The sequence below is a fragment of the Passer montanus genome, unplaced genomic scaffold (genome assembly GCF_014805655.1).
Source record: "Passer montanus isolate IOZ18808 unplaced genomic scaffold, ASM1480565v1 scaffold45, whole genome shotgun sequence".
NCBI lineage: Eukaryota > Metazoa > Chordata > Aves > Passeriformes > Passeridae > Passer > Passer montanus.
In genome coordinates, this window is record NW_024369373.1 from 11,987,079 (window position 1) to 12,013,010 (window position 25,932).

The 25,932-nt window shown below is 46.7% G+C and overlaps 1 protein-coding gene and 1 long non-coding RNA gene across 4 annotated transcripts; one reads left to right on the forward strand and one right to left on the reverse strand.

Moving 5' to 3' along the window:
* Positions 1-210: 210 nt before the first annotated feature.
* Positions 211-3,645, forward strand: POP4 (POP4 homolog, ribonuclease P/MRP subunit). 3 transcript variants are annotated; one of them, XM_039721224.1, is made up of 7 exons: positions 211-252; positions 793-845; positions 1,220-1,443; positions 2,059-2,136; positions 2,351-2,412; positions 2,753-2,854; positions 3,272-3,645. In XM_039721224.1, exons 1-7 carry the CDS (start codon positions 246-248, stop codon positions 3,406-3,408), a joined length of 663 nt encoding a protein of 220 aa, XP_039577158.1. In that variant the 5' UTR covers positions 211-245; the 3' UTR covers positions 3,409-3,645. The 3 variants fall into 3 exon arrangements, with proteins under 3 accessions (XP_039577158.1, XP_039577159.1, XP_039577157.1); XM_039721225.1 differs by lacking the exon at positions 793-845 and having other exon boundaries at positions 220-252; XM_039721223.1 differs by lacking the exon at positions 211-252 and having other exon boundaries at positions 694-845.
* Positions 3,646-4,107: 462 nt separating this feature from the next.
* On the reverse strand, positions 4,108-17,958 carry LOC120508066. The gene is made up of 4 exons (XR_005628906.1): positions 17,826-17,958; positions 12,476-12,614; positions 7,775-7,976; positions 4,108-5,008 (listed from the first exon to the last, which is right to left on the reverse strand). It is a non-coding gene; the product is annotated as an uncharacterized LOC120508066 (long non-coding RNA).
* Positions 17,959-25,932: the final 7,974 nt, after the last annotated feature.

Sequence of the window (25,932 nt, forward strand, 5' to 3'; positions counted from 1 at the left end):
ATTGACAGGGCTTTTAAAAAGAAACTCCCCCATTACAGTAAATGAAATATCTGTTGCTCAGTGTGCCCCAGGTCACAGAATTTATTAGTACAAGAGCAGTGAACAGCCAATGGCCACAGGCGCTCCCCTCACGGCAGCCGCCGGCTCCCGCGGGCGGCGGCGCCGCCTGGTGGCCGGGTCGGGGGCGCCGCTGTGCGCATGCGCGCCGGCTCGTCATCAGCACGCGCCGGCTGCGCTGCGACACCATGGAGGGTGAGGGGACAGGGGAGAGAGAGGGGACAGAGGGATGGGGGAGAGGAACAGAGAGGGATGAGGGTGAGGGATGAGGGGAGAGCGGTGGATGAGGGGAGAGCGGTGGATGAGGGTGAGGGATGAGGGGAGAGCTGTGGAGGGTGAGGGATGAAGGGTGAGGTGGTGGAGGGTGAGGGATAGAGGGCGAGGTATGGAGTGTGAAGGACGAGGGGAGAGCGGTGGAGAGTGAGGGGATGAGGGGAAAGCAGTGGAGGGCGAGGGATGGAGTGTGAAGGACATGGGGAGAGCGGTGGAGAGTGAGGGGATGAGGGGAAAGCAGTGGAGGGCGAGGGATGGAGGGTGGGCGGTGCAAGGTGAGGGATGCGGGGGAGTGCAGGGAGGGCGATGGAGAATGAAGGGTGCAGGGAGGGCGGTGCAGGATGAGGGTGTAGGGAGGGCGATGCAGGATGAGGGATGCAGGGAGGGCGATGGAGGATGAGGGATGCAGGGAGGGCGGTGCGGGGCAGGACGGGGCTGACCCCGCTCCGCCGTGCCTTGCAGGACAGCTGTACCGCCGGCTGCAGCCCGAGGAGACCGGGGAGCTGCGGCTGCAGGTACCGCCCCTGGGGCCCCGGAACGCCCGCCGGGGGCACCTGGCCATTCCCCCTCCTGCACGGCCTTTGAACCCCGTTAGGCACCGACGGGCCGGGGCGGGCCGGGTCCCCGGGTTCCCCGTGTATCCCTCTCGGAACTCGCTGTTTCAAAGTAAATGCAGAGCATGGGCTTTTCCTCCAAAACGCGAGTCCCAGGGCGGGCCGGGGAGTGCCCGCAGCGCCTTCGGCGTGGGAGCATCTCCCTCCACTGGCTCTGACGGGAAGATCTCCCATTCCCACCGGGATTTTGCCGACTTGATGGAACCCCCGGTCAGCAGCAAGCTCTAACTTAATTAACACATACCTTTTTAAAGCATCCTTTCACGTGTCTTTAGCCCCAGGGCTCAGAGAAAGCCAAGGCCTTTGTACACACCTTCCTGAAGCGCAGCATGCCCAAAATGAAAGATGAAGCCATCCAGGACATGCTGACTAGGAAAGCTGTCGTTCTGGAGCATTATCACAAAAAAAAGACCAAGCAAAAGAGGAAGAAGACAAAAGGTTTTACTGCCAAGGAGAGGCGAGAGCTGCGTCTGTTTGAAATTGAACCTGAGGAGCAAAGGTAGGGCTTTAAATGTCTTCTTTGTGTAGTAATGCATCAAAAGTGTGTAAAAGCAGCAGCATGTTGATGTGGATAGGAACCCTGCAGTGTGTAAAGTCAGCCTGAAACACTACTTGTGCCATTTCAGCATGAAAAGAGTTCTCTTGTGTGCACAGGTGAAAGATTCATTTCTGTTGAGCTCATTTTGTGTACCTCAGTATGACAAGAAATCAAACCCAGACACAATCCCCTCTGCTTTCAGTTTGTAAAGTTGGACTGTCTGTGACCAAAAAGTCAAAATTCTGCATAAGGTTCCTTGAATTTATCATGCTGAATGAAGACCCTGCTTTGCTAACAGAGATAAAAGAGTGGGGAAAAAAGGAGAGATCTCTTCAGTCTTAACCTGATGCTCTAAAAGACATCACAGTTTTGGGTTGGAAGAGAAGAGCATGCTTTGTGCTTGCTTTATAAAGTAAAGCAGCTGTTTGGAGTGGGGCACCTTGCAGGGCAACTGAAGGCTGTGTAACTTAAAAATGTTAACTCTGAAAATACAGACTGCTTCAGTGATTAACCAATGGACTTTCTTATACCTAAATTTTGTGTAATACTTCTAATTTATCTTTTTTTTTACTGCAGATATGCCATCTTCCTCCCACTCCACGAGCTCTGGAAACAGTACATCAGAGACCTGTGCCATGGACTCAAACCCGATGCGTACGTTGGCGTATTGTAAATTTAGTCAGAGTTTTGTACACTAAATACTTCCAGTTTTATTGAGTTTCTGCTTGAAACACTGTGGCTAACTGATAAGCATATTGTCACAGAATCACACAATTATTGTGATTATAATAGTTATGGTTAGATTTTGTAAATCTGACAGTTCATTTGATTTTTTTCCTTCTTCTTTGATCCCGTTCTCTTCTTCAAGGCAACCCCATATGATTCAGGGCAAGCTGCTCAAAGCTGATCTCCATGGAGCCATTGTTACAGGTATTGTGATTGTTTGCTTGTAGAACATCATCTGAAATTCAGGAGATGATCCTGCAGTTCAGGTGCTTATTTTTAAATTCCTTCCAGTATCATTAACTATAGAATCACATAGTTGAGATCATATTTCTCCTTTCAAATTCTAATTACTTTACAACTGCTCTTGAAAATCATGTTGTTGGTTGCAAAGGTTAACTGCAGATTTTACCAGTGACTACTGTAACTACATTATTTCAGAATATTTAAATGTTTATGTTTGAAAATGTTTAAAATCATGAGGCAACGGGAGAAGAGCAAGTAAAGGGCATCTGAAATTTACTAATACTTCCTTCTGTTCTTTCAGTTACAAAATCAAAGTGCCCCTCTTATGTTGGGATAACAGGAATCATTCTACAGGAATTTAAACACGTCTTCAAAATTATCACTAAAGAGGACAAGTTAAAAGGTATACAAGGCATTCTTTTTCAGTTCTTTTCATGACAGGAATCATAAAAAATTCTTGAGCACACTCTTCATTTTGGGCCTCTGAGTGCATTGGTTTATATCAGTGCTTTTGGCTTTTTGCATAGAGTGGCAGAAGTCACCACCCAACAGCCCAATAGCTTGTCCAAGACACATCTTGTAAGAGATGAGCAGTTTTTAAAAAGTGCAACACTGCTCCTGCACGAGGACTGACTTTGGTAATTCCAGTTAAACATGGAGGCTTGGGTTATTTTTCTTCTCTTGAGAAAGTACAAAAACCTTGAAATGTGTCAAGGCTCAAATCTCCAGGTGAATAAGATCCCCTGGTGTGTCAGGATATTTCCATTGCAGGGACTTCCATTAGCACACTTTGTTCAGTTTGTGTCCTTTTGCATTTCAGTTGTTCCCAAACTCAACAACGTGTTCAGCCTGGAGCTTGATGGGTTCATTTCCTACATCTACGGCAGCAAGTTCCTGCTCAGAGCAAGTGAGAGATCTGCAAAGAAATTCAAGTTGAAAGGAACTATTGACCTGTGAGCTCATGGAAACTCAGAAGCATTCATAGAAACATGTTTTCCTGCAGCTCAAAGGGCAGACTTTCTGGGACATGGAAGAAGCAACAGCCATCTGAAATATTTATAAAGCATTTCTTCTTACTGAAGAATGAGCAGTATCTGCTGTCTTTAAGCAGTCTCTGTTGAAATTGGTTGTGTCCATTTTTTTTATTTGTATATAATACTCCATCTTGTATTAAAGCTGTATGATTAATATTAACTACCTGACTTCTGTTTCAGTTTATAGTTGTAAATTTGTACACTGACAATTATATTTTGTAACTCTGTAATAAATGTTACTGTTGCCTTCTGGATAAATTGGGCTTTAGCTGCCTGTTAGCTGCTTGCAGTGAGACTGCAGGTGCTGACAAATGCTGTTTATAATCATTATTCCTGGGCTAGCATCAGCATCTTGGCCTGCTGCAGGCACATGCAAATAAATTGTTTCAGTGGCAGGGCACATGCTTGGCCTGCTGCAGGCACATGCAAATAAATTGTTTCAGTGGCAGGTTTTACCTGAGTAAGCCCCTGGCTGGGGCTGATATTCTTACAGGTGTGTACAGTGTTTATGTATAACTGTAACCATGCAGGCTGGCTGCTGCCCAGGGCTCACAACAGCCTGCTGCTCAATGTTTATGTATAACTAACCATGCAGGCCTGCAGGCTGGCTGCTGCCCAGGGCTCACAACAGCCTGCTGCTCTCAGGCTAGGTCAGGTATGTGTATCTGTGTCAATAGCACACAGTGTCATGGCACAGGGCAGGGACACAGCACAGCCCAGAACAGAATCACTTGAAGCTAGAAATTCACAGGTGGAAGTGACCTCCATTCAATCTTGTATTTCAATTACCCACAGAATTGCTTTATGAATATTTAACCTGTCACAGAGCTATTGTGCTTAGTCTGTTCTCAGCCCCTTTTTTATTGTACACTTCATTTTTGATTGCCCAGGTTACAATCCCTCATTGACTGGACAGGTCTGACGTGTTTGGGAGGTGGAAGTGACCCCTGAATTTAGATTGCTTAACATTTTTCTGTTATAAAAGTGCTTCTGTGGTGGCTTTAAGTGTAATTTTCAGGAGCTTTTCATCAATTTCACTATCAAATGAAAGACTTGTACCTAGGAATTTTTTTCCTGTCACCATTCAAGCATTGGTAGGCAACCAGGGTAATTTCTTTAAAGAGAGCACAGCTGTTCCTGACACAATCACACCCCAAAGCTGAGTAGCTGGGTTGGGAGGGCAGTCAGAGCTTTTACCTGCTCTGGGGGGCACACAGGGCAGCAGAGAGCCAGAGCTCAGCACCACCTCCAACCCCAGTGCTACAAACACTTACCTGGCCCCCAGAGCTCCCACTTCCCTTCCTGACCTGTTGCTGGGAGAGGTCACAGGAGAGCTGCACCTCCCTGGCACCTCAGACACAAACCATCTTCACCATCCCTGAATGGATGAACTCAGTGTGGGCAATCCTGGTGTTCAAGAACAGATCCTTTGGAATCAGCACATAGAAGCAGTTGATATAGAAATAAAAATCTTTGTTGCAATTCCATGAAGTATTGCCCTTGAGATGGGGGAAACAGTGTTCCTGCCAGGGACAGATATTATGGAGAAATAGTCATTTCACACCAATGAGAACTTTTATCTGTGAAGTAAGAACAGTATGTGTTAAAGCTGTTAGACATAAGTTATTTTCTACCTTCCACCCATTACTCCTTTCAATGTTCTCTAAAATGAAAACTCTCAGTTTCCTATAAGAGGTCAGAAGGAAAAACAAACAAAACTTCAGAAGCCATAAATCATAACAGAAAATTTCCTTTCATGACAATGACCTAGTTCTAATTTTCCTCACAGCCTTCAGTGTAACATCTAATTAAGACATCTGTTAATGCCTATAATATTAAATTAATAGGGGGAAGCTAATAGAACTTTATTGGCATAGTCCAGTTAATTAACATTAAGGGCCTTTAATGGAGGGCTGAAAGAGACATTAATGGGGATGCCATACAAATTGGAATTAGGCACAATCATGTCTCATTGTGCTGTGAAGGACAGAACATGTTTTACCATATGGACACAGATGAACACGATACAACTTCCCATAGCTACTGGCACTTGCATTTTTTAAACTATTTCAACAAGCACAAAAACAAACACTGCCTGGCAGTGCCTTGGTAAGAGCAAGGCACAGTGATATCTACAGTGAAGAGTGCCCAGGAGATGGCAAAGGCTCCCCAGAGTAATGCCAGGCAGTGGCACAGAGAGGTGACAAATGCAGAACAACAAGAGCTGAACAGCCCAGGCATTCAGGATCCTTTCCTGCAGCTGCTGAATCAGCTCAGAGGCCTTTTTGCAAAGCCTCCAGATGTTCCAAAAGCCATGGCTCCCTGCAGCTGAACCACCCAGAGCTGGGTCACTGCCACCCCCAACAAATCAACCAAGTCCCACCTGGCACGGGCTCTGTGCTCACTTTTCCTGAAGCACACTAAACTCCCCAGTGCTGGTCGAAGAACTTCCTCAGAAGCTGGGAGAGGTGACAGTGACAGCTCACCAGCCCTCCCCTGCCCATTCACAGCCATTCCCTGTCTCTTCATTAGCTGAGACAGTAAATACCTAATGGATTTAATATTGGGAAATTGGAGAACTAATCACAGCTGTCTCTAATATGCTTCATCCTTCCCATGTTCAACTCTGGATTGCACTCAGCAGAGATTTTTTGTCATGATTTTTACACCTAAACTCTCACTAACCAGGGAATGAGCAGCAGTCAGCAATGTCTCACTACCTTACACACATTTCTGCTCCCCTATTACTGTGTATGCATATTTATAAATAATATGAACTAAAGCAATTAAAGCAATTAAGTTACTGAATTTTGAACATTTAAGCAAGAATAGAAAAACAAAAAATCCCATAATTTCTGTTTGAAACCTCAAAATAATTCATTGTAGGATATGTTTGAAATTGAAGCCAATTCACATCCAAGAAAACACATGGAAAATTCTTTTTGAGAGAGATTTCATCTAAAAAATCAGTTAGATAGCAATACAGTGGAAACCCCAAAAAACCATCTATGACTGACAAACTCATATTAAATCACTGAAATAACAGCAGCGAGTAGCTGGTGTTAACTCTATGTATTAAATTCATCCAGTGTTTTAGAGAAGTGTAAGAGAGAGCACAGAATTCTGATCCAGACCATGCTTTCAGAAAACAGCAGCAGTATTTTCTCAAAACCAGCGTGGCCCTGATTTTGTCTGAACAGAGCAATCCCTCAGCCCCTTACCAGAACAGTTCCATGTGCCCATTTCCATAACAAATGCTCACCTTCCTTCCTGCTGTTAGCCAACCCAAAATCTGATCAAGCCTGTCTTGCTGCAGCATTCACCAGCCCATGGTCCTACATACCAAAATCAATCATACAGCAACAGTGATTCCATGGAATTGCCCAGAGGTTTCACCTGCCCTTGTCTCATGCTCCCCATCCTTAATTCTGTCACTCCTGTGGTAACTCCAGCTCTAAGTCCCCACAGATGAAAATGAATGATTTTGGTAAGGCAGAAATCTCCCTCAGTGTACTGGTTTAATTAAATCAAGGAGCAAACATGAAAAACAGAGGATCTCTGGAACAGAGATCTGCTGCTGAGAGGAGCAGTTCCATCTGGCAAACACGAACCTCCTGGGCTGCAGAGCAAACAGCACTGACACTACCTGCAGCTGGGTTTGACACCTACCTCTGCAGGCTCTGCCTGCTGCATAGGGATTATGGAAAACTACAGAGAACCCAACATTTAATACTGAATTAAGAGCTCTCCCTGTGAACAGAGCACTCTGCTGCTTTCTACTGTTAGTCAGATAAGGTACAGTACATGATAACCATTGAGAAGAGAAAAAATATAGTATACAGTTAGCTAAAATAACATAACTGATAGGAAAAGGCACAGTCTAAACTTTACATTCTAGCCTGCCCTGCTCCCCAGCCTATTTTTAGGCTATTCCTTTCTTTCATTCTGCTAAGAACTATTCCCATATTGCCAAACCATACTGATTTAAAACATATTATTTTCATTTACTTTCAGGCACTGCCCAATCTTCTAATAACCATTCCCTTCTACAGGCATCTGAACAGCTCCTACTCTCATGGCACATCTACATTTTACCGAGGAACTAATCTTAAAAGGTACAAAAATATATCATAACATAGTTAGAACATTATTTATAATATTCAAATCAAAACACTTCAGCTTTACATCAAAACGTTTAAATCAATAACCCAAACTGAAAATAAATACTTAAGGGCTTATATGATTTTTAAGAGCAAAAAACCTAAAGCGTCAAGCAGGACTGCACTCACTTTTCTGTGGGTCAGGGTTTCCCAGCTGACCCTTGTGGCTCCAGGGCCCCAGGTTTACAGCAGAATGTGCAGGGAAATGTCCTTGTTTTGTGTCTGTGTGTCCAGCTGCCATCACTGGCCTCTGGCTGCAAGCTCCTTGGACATTCTCTGGTGTACACACAGTGCAGCCCCAAAACAGGCTCCACTTTACAGCACCATTACTCTGGGAGGGAGGGAAGAAAAGGATTATGCACTTCTTGTAAATGTTAAAATAATTCCATAAATCTGAATAAAATTAATTTTTTTCTTGGTGAAATTGTCTGCAACACTCTGCCATGCATATTCTTCCTCTACAGGATTATTTCAGAATTATGGACTCAGAAATGTTCAGCTGGATAGTTCTTGGGTGGCTGAGGTGCTCGCTGAAGAATTTAAATGATGTAATAGCTATTGAACACCCCATTATATGGCTGCCTAATTAATGTGAATGATAGTTATGTCTTACTCACAGAAGATTATTTTACACGGAGGAAAATCTACTCACTGCCACAGTAGCCATTTCAATAGTTTTTATAGGAGCAGTTGCATTATGGCTTCATTGAGTAAAAGGTAAGTAGCCGTCCTAAATAATGAAGATTGAAGGTTTAATAGTCCCAATAAAGAATCCTGCAGGTTTTTTATTTCAAAAATTAGAGTTTGATTGCAAGCGTATGATAATGAGAGGGAGAAGAGCACTGGCATGTGGAATCCTTTTGGCTCCTTGGGAACTTCCATTTCTTCTGTGCAGAAATGCAGAAGAATAAGGACAGCAAAACAGCAAATAAGCTGTTCTTTACTTTCCCTACCAGCACGTCCAAGCTCCAAGGCTCCCTGTGGGAGCATTTCTGTGGATAAGGACAGGCTGGGCTCTGCTGGGAAGGCTGGCACTGCTGGCACAGCTGCACACAGCTCATCACCTACAAATAACGTCAGATAATGTGGAGAGCCCAGCTCAGACCCATCTGAATGATGATATGCAGACATAAGCCAGCCCTGCAAACTTGTCTCAGAATTGCAGACTATTACAGCAACTCTTTTTTGTGAGGCAATAGTCAAGGGACTTGGTATTTCTGTTACGAGCCCCTATCTCCAAGGTTATATATCAGAGATTATAACAGCTATAAAAATTCAAATGAGATTTAAAACTTGGCATGAGCAGCCTCGCTTGGGATCTAATATTTTTTAAGTAAATCTTTACAGGAAAAGCTAAAAGTTTACTTGTTCCACTTGTTATTTTAGGTCTCCATTGGTACATCATTCTCAATCGAGATTTTAACACTCTCCCCACTGCAGAACCCAAGTAATTTCTATTCACAACTTGCATTTTCAGAATGGTAATTCAAAGATAGGACAATTGATTTCACATTTGCTTCTCCAAACAGCAAATTTGCAGGAAGGGTTTTAAAAGAACTTCTGTTCCAAGGCAGCCACTTTTTTTTTTTTTTCTTAAGCAATAAAGCAGCACATGTGTTTTAGCAAGTAAAAAGTGGCAACAACATTAACCTGAATTATGGTAACAATGACTACAAAACAAGCTGGCTGGGGATTTGCACATACAATCTCCAGATGTCTGCAAAAGATCTGATTTATCAAACACAGTGGGTAGGATTTGTACTCCCTAATAAAAGAGGTCTGTAGTAAAAGGTGAGCAGATCCCTTTGAATAATCCACAGGATATGGAGAAAGACACAGACTCTAGAAATTAGAGCTTGGTTTCACAAATGGAACGGGATAAAAGTGAAGGTGAAAAATGGAGGGGGGGGGGAAAGATTGCAGGAACTGGAGGCAGCCTCAAGAGAAAACCTCAGGTAGGGCCAAGGGGAAGTGCAATGTGCCCCAGCCTCAGGGACAGGTTAGAAACACTAAATACCAGCTATGGATGTTGCAATTGTATTTTATCAGCACAACCTGTGGCCATTTAAAATGTTTCCTTCAGTGTGGGCCTTAAAAGCACCACAGTGAAGAGTAAAGGCTGGTTTCACCTCTAGTTTTGATCCACAGCCTTGCTGCTGAGGCTGTGAGGTGAGCCCTGGCTAGTGCTTACTTTGGGAATGATTTTTGTGCTATGATTCCCTGCCGTGCAGGAATGCACTCTTTCCAAGCAGGTCTCCACACAACTCTCCCCATGGATCAATGCTGCATGCAAGTAACTTATCACTCATGGCAGTGATCTTAGAGTGGCACCAGCACGGGGCCATTACATTTATATTCCCTCACCTTCTGTCACATTTCAGCCATGAAGTAGTTTGGACTGAAAACTAGTGCTTAATACAAAGAATTTGGGGTCCTTTTATCCTAGGCTTACTATCCAGGGGAATAAAACAACATACTTGCATCTGTACACTGAATAAACCAAGTTAAACACATGGTCCATAGTGTTAATTTTGTGTTTACAGAGCAGTGCCTCCTGTTTGCAATGACTTGCAAACCATAGCTTTAGGACAGCACCTCAACAAGAAAATTGCCTTTTGTTCTGATTCGTTGGGTTGGGTGCTGTTCTAAAGCAGCAAAGTTGGGGCAATTCTTTAGGATAATTTAGAAAACCTGAGGTTTACCCAGAAAATGATAACACCTCCTGGTTTTGAACAATGACTTACTTCTGATTAAACCAAAATGAGTTGCTAAGGTGAACAGATTGAGTAATCAAGCTCAATTAAGCATGCGCAATATGCGCTCTAACAACATTCACTGTTTGGTGAAGTCATAAAACAGCTTTATTTTCTTTTGACTTCTGGCAGTCTGCCTCCAAGAGCCATTCACTCCTGCTTCTACCCAGCTCGCATTTCCACGAGGATGCATCAGGAATTTGAGCTGCTTTGCCAAAGATGTCGTTGCAGAGGGGAACAAAGAAATGCAGGAGAGCAGCACCTACAGAGGCACCAGGCTGCCCTGGGAGAGCCCAGGCTGGGCAAACACCGCTTCCACCTGGGGCTAAACATCTAAGGAATGATTCAAAAAGCAGTTTTCTCCCAGCAGAATGGTTTGTGCCTTCAGCTTCTATTCGTAGCTTGGCTCTAGGGCACAGGTATTTTAATTTATTATTATTATTGCTGCTGCAGGGTTTGTTGTTGCTTTCGTAGAAGCTAACATAAAAATGATACAGAAATATCACCTCTGTATCCAGAGCAACTCACTTTGCTTTGGTACCAGAAGATGGAGCCACATGCTCACAGTTTTAAAGTAGTTTTTTTTTCCTCTTGCGCCAGAAAACCCACCCAGGAAGCAGACAGTGCCTAGAAACTGCTCCCTTACCTTACATGAACTCGCTGCTTTAGTGTGTCTGTGCGCACAGCGAATCTGGTGCCTGCCTTACCCCGTGTCAGCTGCCTCGCTCAGATGTTTCCATAACAACTCCATTTTCCTTGCTGCAAATATATTGTCTGAATTGCCTACCATGTCAAAATGAAATCGGGAAACAGAACCAAACTAAGCCAGGCATTTCCAGCAGCTCAAATATCACACTCCTCATTTCCTCAGTGGAAGGATATACTCTTAAAGGGAGTCATAAATATCCCAGAACCATCAACACAAGATTCCTGACTCCTCATTTAAAAGGCCAAATAAAGGCAGATATAATTTTTTTTCTGTGTCCTAAAGCTTAGCTATATGTGTTCAGATGAGAGAACAGGCTAGGGCTGTGCTCTGCTGCAGTCAGAGTGAGGCAGGTATTTGTATTTCACATGGCCAAGGTGTGCCTTGGGCCAACAAACCCCTGGTTCTGCTTCAAAACCAACTTCCAAAAAAAAACCTAAAAAAAACCCCAACAACAACAACAAAAAAGAAAAATAAAACCCCCAAAAAACCAACCAAAAAAAAAAAAAAAAACCAAACACAAAACCCCAAAGAAAGAAACAAACAAAAAACCCCCAAACCCACTAAAAACCAGCCATGGTAGGGCACCTCTCACTGTCTGTTTGGGGGTTTTTTGCAGTAGATTTTGAAGCCCTGCCCAGCATCCAGGCTGCAGCACTGCAGACCCCCTCAGCTCCACGCTGGGCTGGACAGGGGGACAGGGCTGCAGCAGGGACAGCCACTCTGCCTCACCCTGCCCTAGCCAGGGCTGGGCTGGCCCCACTGCTGCCAGCCAGCTCCAGCAGGCACATTAAGATGAAAGGGGCCTTTGTAAAATGACACACATCTGATGGGAAGAGAAACCCTTCAGTAAAGGCATTAAAGTCCATTAGGGCTTTCCTTTGTTGGCTGCTTGCTCTGGGTCAGCTGTGTGAGCAGCCAGTCCTAGAGAGTCAGATCAAAGCAAGATAATGGCATTCCTAATAATGCCAGCAGAGATCTTTCAGGTAAAAATGTTTCTTGTTCAAGAATACTGTCAGATTCTTTTATGTCCTTTTCTGACCTGGCACATCCCTGGTTAGTACAGAACTGTTGAAAATACACAGGTTTAATTATTCTTTTAGCTGCTCTTTCAGACTGTTCCCAGGCAGCAAAAGCAGGCAATAGTTTACTCTCATCCATTTTCTCAGCACAATGCTGCAGCCTCTTTATAACAAATCCTCTACCACAACATTTAACACCTCTCTAATGTCACATTAAAAATGAAGTCAGCAAAGCATTCTATCAAAGCGTTCACAAAAAAACAACCCTCAACATTATTTTTTTACAAAATCTAAGTACAGGAGAAAGCACACAGCCTCCATAACCCCAAATGCAGCAGTAGATACTCACATTGCTCCCTTGGGGAACCACCATGTGACAGGGAAAACCAGAAGGATTTGCACAGAGTGGGGCCCACAGTGGGACAGACTGACAAGTGTCATCCAACCTCTATCCTGAGCTTGTAGATACCATGAGAAGGCTCCAGCACCTGGAACAACCAGAGTAATAGTTACTATTAATTCTCAGCTTTTATTTAAAAATTTTTACTTGCAAGATTGTCACCATTCAATTAAAGGCAACCCAATGAACAAATCTGAGGAAAATGTCTTTTTTTCCCCCCTTTTTCCCCCCATTTATTTCAGTGCTGTGGCCAAAAGCCCAATTACAGCTTTGGCTGCCAGGACTTCTGAGCAGTGACTCCATCACTCCCTGTATGATTTTTGGTTAAACATTTAAAAACTTAGATTTGCTTCCTCTGCCTGTAACATGCGTGCAGAAAAACCCACACCACCAGAGGTTTGTGTCCAAAAAGGAGACAGAGGAGTCCTGTAACTTGATCTGAATAAAAGGGAAGGCCATGGGGCTCTTCCCAAGGCGTCTCTCAGATTGCTGGGGGATGCAGCCTGCTCTTTATCCTAAGTTCCTGGCCACATCACCCTCTTCCTCTCCCCACTGGCTGATGTCTCTGAAGGTACAGACTCCCTGAATCCTCTAGTCCATGCCCCCTGTAATACACACACCCCCTTTATTTTTTTATTTTATAACAAAACACTATTCCTAGCTGTATTAAGCCTTTGTTCTTTTTCTGTGAGTTCAGGAATTTAACACGGCCTTGGATGAGCAGCAGTCTGTGCTCAACAGTAACAGTTTCTAGAACTGATGGTTTCTTCCCTCTCTCCCTATCTGAGTCCCTGGCCCTATCTACAAGCAGATTCTCATGCTCTGTTTGTAAGAACACATTCATCTTATCCTTTTCCCATGTAAACAACACTCAGAGTCCTTGGGGCTAGGAAAGCACTCTGCAGAGGTGCCAGGGAGCCCAGGCATTCCTCTACAGAAACTGGAAGGACTTTCACACTCTTCCCATGCACAGTCAGGGTCCCTGGCAGAGCAGGGACCCTGGCACAGCTGTAGCAGTTTTCCCAGGGAAACTGCAGGACTGGGAGACATCTCAGCCACAGCCAGGGCAGCCTGAGATCAGCTGTGGGCAGCACCACCAAAAGTGGATAAACCATGAACCTCCCAGGCTTAATCCCTGTCAGACTGCAGAGCCCACAAAGACACACGGGCACGCCCTGTTCAGTGAGCTGTGTGATCCCAAACCCAGCACCAGCACTGCTCTCTGCTCTGAGAGCCATGGCAATCCCAGACACAAGGACAGCATTCCTCTGAAGCTGCCTGGAATGGTACAAGCTGAGGAAATCTCCAGGAAGAACAGAAAAGGCCACAATGACTGACTCCTGTGTCTGCAAGATGGATGAGGAATTGAGTTCTTTGTAAGGGACCAAACATATCACTTAACAAAAACAAGGCATCCTACAATGAACCTCTCTTTCCCATATTTATTCCTCTCTAAACACAGCAGTGCACAGATTATAGGAAATGGTTTTACATTTAACTTCAACCCCAAGTGGTAAAGAAACGGATTGTATCTCACAATGTAAATTTGCATCTACCATCATTTAATGGATGTTTTATACATGCTATGTACTACTGTGTTTTTATGGAAAGGCAAAAAAATTACTTGGGAATTTGTTTTTAATTAAGCAATAAGGCTCAATGGGGTACTGCTATCATGCAATAAAACCACTCCTGGGGTGTTGTGAGGCATTTGGTCCAGATGAGTGCTTCAAATCACCCCCAGATTGTGATTAGATGATTACTCCCTGGAGTTAATATTAGATGGCTCTCTCTAGAGTTGTCTTATTGCTATTATAAAAAGTCTTCAACATGGGGAAACTAAGTAGCTTTTGTGCTTGAAGAAGATGAAGTTTGCAGTTTCGACTGTTGAGTGGCTGTGAGAGCTGTGAGGGTCCCATAGATCACTTCACCTCTTTAGCATGCCTGAAAGATCATCCCGGGGCATTTCTCTGACCCAAACAGTTTTACAATTACATGGCTTTCTTTTTTTTTCCTAGAGGATGGAAGGATATAAACAGCAAACAACTCCAAAATGAAGCAATCCCAAGACAAGGCACTGAGAATTCGATTCACAGATATGTATTACCGGCTTTATCTTTTTGCTGGGAATAATGAATCCTAATCGCTATTATGCTAATTGTATTAATGAAGGCTAATGCATGCAGCAGCACAAGAGATTCTCCCAAGTTGGGTCCATGAGGAGGTGCATGGCCTGAGGCATTTGTGAGGGCTCCCAAGCTAATGAAATCAAACAACCCAAATGGTACAGAGCCAACCTGCAGTGCCTTCCCCCAGCTGCTCTTCAGGGGTGAGGTTAGAGATGAAATATGGCATTCTGGGAACAGATAAAACAAAAGCAAAAGCAAAAACAAAATAAATTAAAAAAGAAAAAAAGAAAAAGAAAAGAAAAGCATCCTGCATTTCAGTACATCAGTAGAAGAGAAATCTCTGGAAAATATTAACTCTTCCAAAATTCTCCCAAAAAGGCAGAATGGTACCACCTGGACATGGACAATTTTTGCAGAGCTTGAGCTGAAGTACAGAGCAGAATTCTCAGCTCCTCCTGCAGATGTCCCCCAACAGCAACCACAAACCTCCTATTACACAACATCCCTCTGGTTTCTCAACCAGACACCAATTTTTACACTTCACAAATTAAGGTGCTCCTTCATACATCCTCTGTGTCATCTCATACATCCTGCACCGCCCAGGCAGCAACACCATCTCTAAAAGCCAATAAACCTCTTCTACCTCAGAAGAAATCCCCAATTCCTCATTCAGGTCAGCACCTCTGCACTTAAAGACCCAGCATGTCAACGGATGGGGATCTGCCCAGCTCAGGTTTGCTCTCTTGGTTTCCAGGATGTCAGTAGAACATTTTGGAAAAAAAAAACACACCACATGGCTGTGTTCCCTTACATTTGAAGATAACAAAAGGAAACAAAGATTCCCCTTTTTGTTCCCTTTCACAGAGCTCTCTGCACATGCACTCAATGCATGAACCTTCCCCAGGCAATGGCAGCAGATGCCTTCCTGCACAAAAGATACTGATGTGGGGCAAGGTCCCTTACAAAGAGAAGGTTTTTCCTTTCTGAGCAATGCACACATTCAGCCTGGGTAGGAGTTACAAAGCAAAGAGACCAAAGCGTGTTCTTCACATAAATAGAAGCTATATCCATAGGCAAAGCAGGGCTCAGGAATGACACTCTTTTATTTGTCTTTGACTAATCAGTCATTTACATCATTTTGCATTAACCAGTGATTATCACACTCTGTTCCCCATGCTTTTTTCCCTATTTCAATATTTGAAATGGCTAATCTACCTCAGTTTAGTCTTTGAAACACTTGCTCACCAGTTATTTGTTCACCATGATTTATCTTGTGCAATAAAAGCACACTGAATATGAGATCACTGTTCAGACAGGATAGCAGCAGTAAGAAAAGGGTTCACAAGAACGTGCCCAGAATGGTTCCTTCTGGAAGGAAGGCTGAGCTCAGAAGGGGCAGCATTCTCTCACAGCATGCTAAAATATGCATTCAGGAACTTTTCTGGACACACCTTTTTTTTCCTACATTAATTTCATACATTTTGTTCTAATATTACATCCCTCTCTGCACTGAACACCTGCACCTTCTCACAGGCCTGACATTTTATATTCTCTTACCTCAGCTTTTCCTCACCTTCACCTTTTGTGTTTCAGCTCCAGCCTGTTCCCACTACTGGGGAACACTACTCAGAACAGGGGCTGCAGCATGTCAGGGCTCCTGCTCATTCATCAGTGTGTGCTCACCCATCCTGCTCCCCAGGAGAGGTCAGATTTCTGAGCTTTCCCTCCTGTGAGTCCCTGCACTGGGCAGTTCTTGGGTGCAGCCTGGAGACTCATCACGACCAACCCACTGGATCCACTGAGAAATTACTGATCAGTATTGGTTATTCAAGACTGAAGTTCCAACTCTACAGCACTGTACTCATGGAGCAGGGCTGAGGTCTGAGCAGGGAAGGGTGCAGCAAACACCAAGACAAACTTGTAACTTTAGAATCTGCAAATGTGGGAGGTTTTGTTGTCCTTGCACACAAGAGCTTTTGTAAGGGTCACAGATTGGTGACATGGCCCTGTGGTGAGGCATGTGGGCTGTGAGTCAGGAGCTCTGGGGATGTTCCTCAGCTCCGGGTGATTCACTGAGCCAGAGCCCGCTGCTGCTGAGGACAATAGCAAATAACCCACTGCTCTGTGCCAGTGACCAAGCACCCTGTGACCAAATGAACCTCCCCAAGAGCGGAACTCCCTGTGAGAAGGCTACAAACCCTCACAGTTATTAGAATTTATGCTGCACTTCAAGATCCTGAGGATGAAGTGCTACACACACACAAAGCACTGCAGTGCCTCTTTAAAACAAAAGCATGTTGATTGAGCATTGCCTTATGCAAAGGGCAGAGGAGCAAGCAGAGGTTGCTTTCAGGAATACTTTCATCACTTGGACAACCACTTTGCAGCCAGGCTCCCAGGGCCACTCAAGAGGTGGGTAATCTCCTGCACCAGGGCTGAGAGATGCCCTAAGGCATGAGCAGCCTCTGACACAGGTTTGCTGGGCAGCAGCCTCAAGGCACATGGACCAGTGAGAATCTGGAAACTGGCACTCTGCTCCAGCCTGTACTGACAGAGCTGAGCATGGATGTGACCTCTGCACTGTCACACTTGGAACAACTCCTTTCTAAAGCAGGCAGAGGAAGCTGGTAGGGCTTCAGAGACACAAATCAGTCACGGCAAGTCACACATTCCTGAAGAGGCTGACTGGCTGAATCCCCCAGGAGCCAGATCAGGCAAACCTTCATCCCCCACACCCCACACTGCCACTCAGGACAGAGGTCACTCATCCCTACAGGTCACCTGGATGATGAACACAAGTTGTCTTATTCCTTCATTAGGTCACAGTATGCCAAGCTCAGTTCAGTAAAATCTCCATTGCTAAAAGCTGTCTTGTCCACTGACTAAATGCCCCATGTAGTCAATTAGTTAAAACCACTGTCTATCCTATGATCACAGTGGGTTCCTAACATCCCAAACTGAATCTAAATACTGAGTTTTATTCAAAAGAATTTTATCAAATGCCTGAGTTGTTTTTTCTTCTTTTCCAAACATGCACTAAACATACACAGAGCTGAGAATTTAACAGATGTTTTTGTTACTATTATAATCTAATCTTTTCCTGCAGGCTGTTGTAGTAATTTTGCCACTAGAAGATAATAAAAAAACATTTTCTCCCCTGCAGAGCTTACCTTTGGCTGACTCAGCTGAGCAGCTGCAGTTTCCTTTACTTGCTTTGAAATTATTGCATCCCAATTGGGCAAGATATTTCTGCTACTGAGAAACAAGTGGCTTTGGAGAAAATGCCAGAGGCAATCAGATAAAGTCTCTTCACCTTGCTCTAGTTGCATTCAAAGCTGATAAATTGGGCTGCAGCTTTTTCAAGTGGTCCCACAAATGTTTGGGTTTACAGCCAGGAAAAACAGAGCTCCTGAGCCTGCCTATCAAATAACTCTTAAGATTACTGGTGGAACTCCTAGTTTGTGTCTCAGTAAGGAATTCAAGCAAGTGGGTAAGAGCTTCCAAAACAAACAAACAAAATACCAGCAGCAAGTCAGCTCTCAATTGCAGCTGCTTAATACTGACTGTAACACAGAGTGTATCTCAGGGCTTCCCTTGCCTCGTGCAGCAGTTGCCTGAGCACACCTCCACTTCTGACTGAAGAGGAACAAAAAAACCCATTCAAATCCCAGGTGGTTTGGCCAACCCAATGCTGTGTTTGGCTGATGTGTTGTCCAGGTGAACATACTGAGAAACAACAAGAAAAATAAAGTATTACATCTCAGTAATAAAGAACTATGATTAGCATAACATGAGAGCAAATTTAGAATAATTTTAATGTATAGGAGGAAGAAAAACAGTTTCAGAGTAATAATCTGTGGCTGGTTAGATCTGAATTAGTCTGACAGCTAAGACAAACTCTGGCATATTTAGTTTAATGTTTTGTCTATTTATAGTTTACAGATATTTACAGTTAGATCTTGTTAAAAAAACCCCCAGTATTCTGTAGAGAATGAATTTCTAAGCTGGGCAGATCTCCCCAGAGTTAGCAAACTACTCCCAACATAGCTGGCACTCCAGCACAACACAAACCAGCTCCCAGGTGTGAGAAGCAGTCTGCAAAGGCAGACCACGCTCCTTGCAGCCACAGACCACTCAGTCCCACAGAAAAGGGAGGAGGACTGGAAATAGCCCACACTAAAGCCCTGATATATATATAAATCACTATATATAGTGATAACCTGGATCAGTTCAGCCCAGCAGCCTCCCCTCTGTGCTGAGCTTTCTCCCAGGTTTTCAGGGTTTGTCAGTGGCCTGATGGCCCTCTCTGCAATCCTCCCTCTGCTACGCACTGAACTTAGTCTGTGTCCTCATTTGTCTGACACAAACACAAAGTGTAAAGGAATAAGGTCTTGAGGAAACTCCCATGATTGCCAAGCACTTTAGCTTTAAAGTGCACCATGAGCTTCCCAGCCCACATTATTATTACCAAAGAAAATGAAAACCTGGGAAAAAAAATATTTCTTATACCTTGACAGGTCCATCACTTCCCATTAAAAATAGAAAAGCTATTACAGAAAGTGAGCAAGCACCTGAATTATAGATCAGCCCAGGCCTGGGGTTGTGTGACTGCACATGGCAAGGGACAGAGCTCAGCTCTCCTGCAGCACCTTCAGCAGGGCTGAGGGACACTCACAGCCTCTGCCCACAACACCACCACCCTCCTGGCACTGTCATACGGGGGATGAGTGGGTGGGAGAGGGAAATGCTAAAGATTTCCCTGCAACGTCAATTCCGGTGTTAATAGATTGTTCTCTACATAGATATGTGTAACTGTAACCACAAAAGTGGTTAGAAGCTGAGATCCAAAGCTTGGGAGGAGGTCTGGTTTCTGTTTTGGACCAGTGTCATGTGTGGTTCTATTTATATCCCTCTTCTTAACTGTAAAACACTGGGGTACTTTATCCCTGAAACAATCCTTACACAATGTCATCCATGTGTACCCTTCTGCTCGATGGAATATACTGTGATTAGGGGGATGAAACCTGAAACTTAAAACCGCCAGCAAACTAAATACACTGAGTGAGGCTTGTGGGGCCAAGCAGAGTGTGCAGGGGGCTGCTGTGTCCCATAGCAGGGCACACACAGCTATGGGACACACACAGCCATGGGGCACAGGCAGACATGGGACACAGCCATGGGCACACACAGCCATGGGGCACACACAGCTATGGGGCACACACAGCCATGGGGCACACAGCCGTGGGGCACACGCAGCCATGGGGCACACACAGCTATGGGGCACACACAGCTATGGGACACAGGCAGACATGGGGCACACACAGCCACGGACACACACAGCCGTGGGGCACAGGAAGACATGGGGCACACAACCATGGGGCATACAGCCACGGGCACACAGCGTGGGGCACAGGCAGCCATGGGGCACACACAGCCACAGGCACACAGCCATAGGGCACACACAGCCGTGGGACACACACAGCCGTGGGGCAAGGCAGACATGGGACACACACAGCCACGGGGCACACACAGCCGTGGGGCACACACAGCCATTGGGCACGGGCAGACATGGAGCTCACAGCCGTGGGGCACACACAGCCGTGGGGCACAGGCAGACATGGCACACACAGCCGTGGGGCACACACAGCCGTAGGACACAGGCAGTCCCACTCACGGCACCCGCGGGGCGCTCGCAGCCCGGCCGGCCCGGGTTGCCCATTGGCGGCGCTGGCGGTGGGCGGGGAGCGGAGCGGGCCCGGCCCTGCAGCGGAGCCGAGCCCGGCGCGGCCCGCGGGAGCGCTGCCGGGGCCGGCCGGCAGGTACGGGGCAAGCGGGGCTTCGCTTCGCTTCGGTTCGGGGTAGAGGGGAGAGCCGGGGGATTTCCGCTGCCGGGCCGGAGCGGGGGACAGAGCGGCGGGGTGGGGGGGCGTGCGCGTCTCCGGGCTCGGCCCGGGGTCCCGCGGTGTGCGCTGCTCATCCCGCGGTGTGCGCTGCCCGCCCGGGATCTCCCGGTGTGCGCTGCCCGCCCGGGATCCCCCGGTGTGTGCTGCTCATTCCGGGGTCCCCCGGTGTGCGCTGCCCGTCCTCATCCCGCGGTGTGCGCTGCCCGCCCGGGATCTCCCGGTGTGCGCTGCCCGCCCGGGATCCCCCGAAAACATTCTGCTTTTGCATCCCGCCCCGGTGTGCGCTGCCCGTCCCGGGTCCCCTGCCGCGTGTGCGGAGGCTGCGGCCCGAGAGCCGCTCCGGTGTTGGGTTTTTAAGGGAGGGCGTGCTGGGGGTTTTAGAGGCACTCTTTAAGTTGCCAACTTTGTACCCAAAGCCCGGACGCTGTCCCGCTGCGGAGCTGTAAGCGGGACCCCGCTTGGGCCGTGCGCCTGTTCCAGAGGGGCACTGAGCTCCCGGGCGCTGGGAGGGACAGGGAGGGACAATTGTCGCGTCCCTCGGTGGTTCCCCTCGGCAGCCAGCCCGTGTGTGTCGCTGGTCACGAGTGCGGAGAGCGGCGGAGCGGGAGGTGCGGCCGCAGTGCCTCGGGATGAGTGCGGGACAGGGAGCGGGGGGACGGACGGGGTAGGGTAAGCCTCTGCCTTGAGGTTCGTGGGTTCCCCCTTTCCTCCCTCCCTTCCTTCCCTTCCTCTGCTGCTTGGGCGCCTCTGAGCCCGGCTGGCGCTTGCGAGAGCCACAGGCGAGCTCAGGCTGCCAGCAGCTGGGTTCGGCAGCATCAGTCTGAGCTCCTACAGCCGCTGCCCGGCCCCTTGCTCTGGCCCTGTGCTGAGCAGCAGCGGCGAGAAGCCTGGCAGCTCAGTCTGTCCCTGTCCCACTGGGACTGTGACATTCTTAAAGGGCCGATATGACAGCCAGTCCCAAAACGTACATGTGCTGAATTGGGTTCCTCCTAAGCATGGCAGGAAGGGGGTTACCAGAGCCTGCCCTGCCTGCTCCAGCACTTACAGCATGCCGGGAAAGAGGGAGAAGCAAGCTGAAATGCCTTCAGGCAGGAAAAGGAGAGGAACTTTGTTCTTCTGCCTCTAAATGCCTGCTCGGGCGGCTGCATCCTACTTGCTGTCCTTGGTAAGCAAGAACGTATGCCAGCCCTAACTCCAGGAGAGGTTTCTGAGAGCAAAGCAGAAAGAGGGAGTCAGGGAAAGCTGCAGAGAGATGAGGCTCGGGGCATTTTCTGCTGGCAGCCCTCAGCAGTCAGATCTGGGTGTCATGGACTATCCCACGTGTGGTATGCATGAGGTATGCAGTGGATACCAGGGCTGTCAGTTCTGCCTGATGGCAGGAGCAGAGGGATCAGGTAGAACAGCTCTCTACATCGGTACACCTAAGCCTTAGCTACATACAGACTTGAAAAACATACCCCAGACTTGCTGACCCGTGAGCTGAAGTTGAAATGCTGTGCCTGGCAGGCACCAACATGGCTGTTTATAATCACAAGTGAACAAGCCCTCATTGTTAAGTGTTGTGGTGTGCTTACTTCTGGAGGGGAGTGCCAAGCTGTGGTTTTTTTCCTTTGAACATCAGTCATATTAACTGTATAGTACTTGATCACATGCAGAACCAGCAGATCTTGATGAAAAAAACAACCCCAGAATTCGCCATGCCAGAAACTTTTATGAAAAGCAGCATGCCAGAAAAGCACATTTTACCACCCTAATTTCAGCTGGGTGAGCTGCTGCTGCTGCATGTGGTACATAGGCTTATGTAGCACTTGCTAATAAGCACTGTGACCATGCTGACCTGACACAGCAAACTTAAGCAAACAGGAAAAAAACCATTTACCAAAATGAATAAACTAGATTAGACTTCATACCCTCACTTTGTTCCAAAGGGAGAGGCTCTCATCTCCCAGGAAAGGAGACCGTAGTAACACTCAGCAGCTATCTTTATTTACCAGACTCACAAAGGGCTTGCATTCCAAAGCCAAACTGTGGATTATTTGCAGTGAGTCACAGTATTAACATGAAATTGGGTTTTATGTGGGCAGTCAAGCCAAGCACTGTGTGGAACTCGGGGCAGGATGGAGCTGGCTTGTGGTGGGATGTGATTAGTCAGCCCCCCAGATCCCCAGATGGTTGTTTCTCCCCCACACCTGAACAGGGATAACACAGAGGGATAGAGTGAGTTGTCCAAGCCTAATGGTAGGCACTCTAAGTCCCACTCCTACATTTATTTATTTTTTTTTTCTTTTTATTATGTCTGTGTGCTGTTCTCTAGTCACTTATACCTGAGGGAGGAGACACATGGGAGGAAAACATTCTGCTTTTGCATCCCGCAAAAACTCCTTCAAGAAATACCCTGGGCTAGAGCAGCCAACAATTTTAGTCACAGCAGAAGATTTTCCCACGACAGAGTTGGCTTTTCTTAGGTTAACTCGTGGTATTTTAACTAGGTAGCAAACCAGAGGGTGGATGAGTAAGGCCATACCTGCAGGTAGAAGTCTGATGTGTAATGAGAGCTCACCTTCAGTGTTTCTCACACTACAGGATTGTGTCCAGCCCTTCTTTTGCTCCATGCAGTAAGTCCAAGAGCTTTCTGTGCAGGGGCCCAGGTCAGTGCAGCAGCTAAAGCTTTCACAGCAGCAGAGCTTACACTCCTCTTTGAAAAGGAGCTCAGGTTTCCTGGCTCTGCAGGCAAGGTCTTTATACCTGACAAAATATTTTCGTTTCCACTGGAATCTGGTGTGCAGAGATCCCTGGAAACAGACTTATGTCAAGTACCATAAGTTCTTGAGAGGTTGGGCCATGCTTCTAAACTACATAAAAGAGGTAGGCTAAGAGCTCCATAGCCCAGAAGCATGAGGGAAGGAAACTGGTGGGACTGCTTTGGCTTTTATGTCATTTGGTGTTGCCGGTGCCCAAAGTTATTGCCAGTATATTCTTGCATTCACAGAATGCAAGTATATTCTTTGCACACCAAGGATCCCAAGCTGTAATTTGAGTTTTTCCTTTATTGTTTGTGTGCTCATCTTGTTCTTTCACACAGAAACTCCTCAGCCAGGGATTTGAGGAGAGACCACATCCCAGGATAGGTGGGAGTCTGGGTAACCCTACTTAGGGAGTTTGGTGCACAGTTGTGGACAACAGTTTGCCCTACCTGTTTGCTCTTCAGCCTCATTTGTGCATTTAAGAGGGAGAGGGTAAAAGCACGTGGAGCTTCTTGCAGCAGGACATCTCTGCCTGCACAGATCCACTCAGGCTGATGGAGCCACGCTGGCAATGGAGGCTCTCCCTCTCTGATGACAAGGAACAGATCCTTGGCCCAGCTGCTGCACATCTGTGCCATGGCAGGTTGGCTGGGGAGTGCTTTCAGCCCCTGCTGCTGGAGGCAGCCCCTGGATCCCCCTCTGGCTGCAGCCTGGCCAGAGCACTCAGTAAATGTAAAGTGCCCACCCACATGAGTGGATGTGCCCAACAGAGCCCAGCTCCATCCAGTGCCCTCCAGGGCCCTGAGGATTCCCATCCTTCCCTCCAGCTCCAGGGGGACCTGACCAAGGCAGCTCTCCAGGAGCACTGACCACGCAGTGCCCCTCAGAGAAAGCTGTTCCTTCTGAGGCCCTGAGGATTTCCATCCTTCCCTCCAGCTCGAGGGGGATCTGAGCAAGGCAGCTCTCCAGGAGCACTGACCACGCAGCCGACTGCTCCAGGCAGAGGTTCCTGATGCCCCGGCTGTCCCCCAAGCCCCTGAGGGTCTGCAACCTGTGCTACAGGCAGCTGCTGGCAGAGAAGAATAAGGAGGTGGAGGCGGATCGGAGGCAGATGGAGCCCATCCCCTCTGCCATGCAGGGCTATGAGCCCTCCAGCGGCGATGACAGCGACAAGTCTGACGATGAGAGAGCTGAGCAGTGGCCAGCAGACACAGAGTTTTATACCTCACAGGTATCCTGGTCATCTTTCCACAGCTGACCTCCTTGGGAGCTGCTGGTGTTTAGACACTGGGAAGCCACCCTCTGGCCTCCATTGCGTGTCCTTCTCGATGTTTTCTCTGAAGGCCATGCCTGGGAAGGTGGGTCTTGGCCCCTGTGTGTGGTGTCAGAGCTGAGACAAGGTTACCCCCCTGAGAACGTCTCATACAGTGTGAGCACAGAGAGAACAGCTCTGTGAAGAGCACTGAGGACTGGGGCAGCGCCCTGTGGATCAGTCTTGGCCAAATGAGCTCACCTTCAGTGCCTTATTCTTCCTCTCTGCTAAAACATCTCTTGTTTGAAATGTTTTGAGATTGGCTCTTGGGAGGAAAAGGAGCATGAAATCCCAGAGTTGAACACATTGGCCTGCTCACAGTTTGTTCCTCACAGCAAGGATCACTCTGGATGTCACTTTCCATGAGCATTCTGAGATTCTCTCTGCAAGCTTGCCAGCCTGAGGGAACAGCTGCTCATCCCTGCATGGTACAGCCAGCACTGGATTCCCTGTCTTCTCAAGGTTGGAAACACTAAGAGAATGGCACTTGGAATGCAGGGAGCTTGTGTGAGGCTCAGTGTGAGCAAAGCACTGGAGCATCCAGCTCTCTCACATGGAAAGAGGCCATGCCAGTGGTACCAGGCCAGGAGGAGGAAGGGAGGGGAAAGGGACAGGGAAAATGACACTGAGAAGTGAAATATGGAGGGAGAGAGGTATTGCATTCACTCAAGTGAATGCAGAGGCAGATCTCAAACACAGGCAGTTATACCTATTACTAGAAACTTGAAAATCTCAAGCCTATCAGGTAAAAGGACAGCCCAGGGAAGACTTGTTAAAAGTCTGTAAAAGTCCAGGGAAAAGCCCCAAATTAAGATGCTGTGAAGTACAGCACTTCATCTTCCCCTTCCCTCCTGGGCTGCTGCCCAAGGCATCAGATTCTCACTTGTGGGCTCACCTCCTGCCTTATCAGTCTCACGAGTCCAAAGTTAAGGTCCTTTATGTACTTCAGGAATGGGAGCCAAAGACTTTACAGTTTACTTGAGTACGTAGTTCAAATTCAGTTAGAAATAAACTGTGTTTATTCAAGTACTCTTCATAATGTAGCGTGGGAGTAAATATAGAGGAAATCAGACAACAGCAATTGTTTTGCAGCAGACATTTCTACAAACTCCATTATTAGTGTATTTTTGTATTGTGTATTTTGTGGTCTGGAGAAGCAACATGGCTGGGAATACACTGCCAATGTTGTGAAATGTTTCCTTACCATGACCTGTTACAAGCAATGCATTGCTTGAGAGGTGGCCATGTGTTTTTTTAAATTTCAGTTCAAGATAATTATTCTTACACTCTTTTATAAACTGCTACTGTTCCAGTGAAT

Coding starts and splice junctions, on each gene's coding strand:
- POP4 (XM_039721223.1), top strand. CDS start 699: ATGAGGGATGCAGGGAGGGCGATGGAGGATGAGGGATGCAGGGAGGGC. Junction 846..1,219: donor CCGGGGAGCTGCGGCTGCAG/GTACCGCCCCTG, acceptor ACGTGTCTTTAG/CCCCAGGGCTCAGAGAAAGC. Junction 2,855..3,271: donor TAAAGAGGACAAGTTAAAAG/GTATACAAGGCA, acceptor TTTGCATTTCAG/TTGTTCCCAAACTCAACAAC.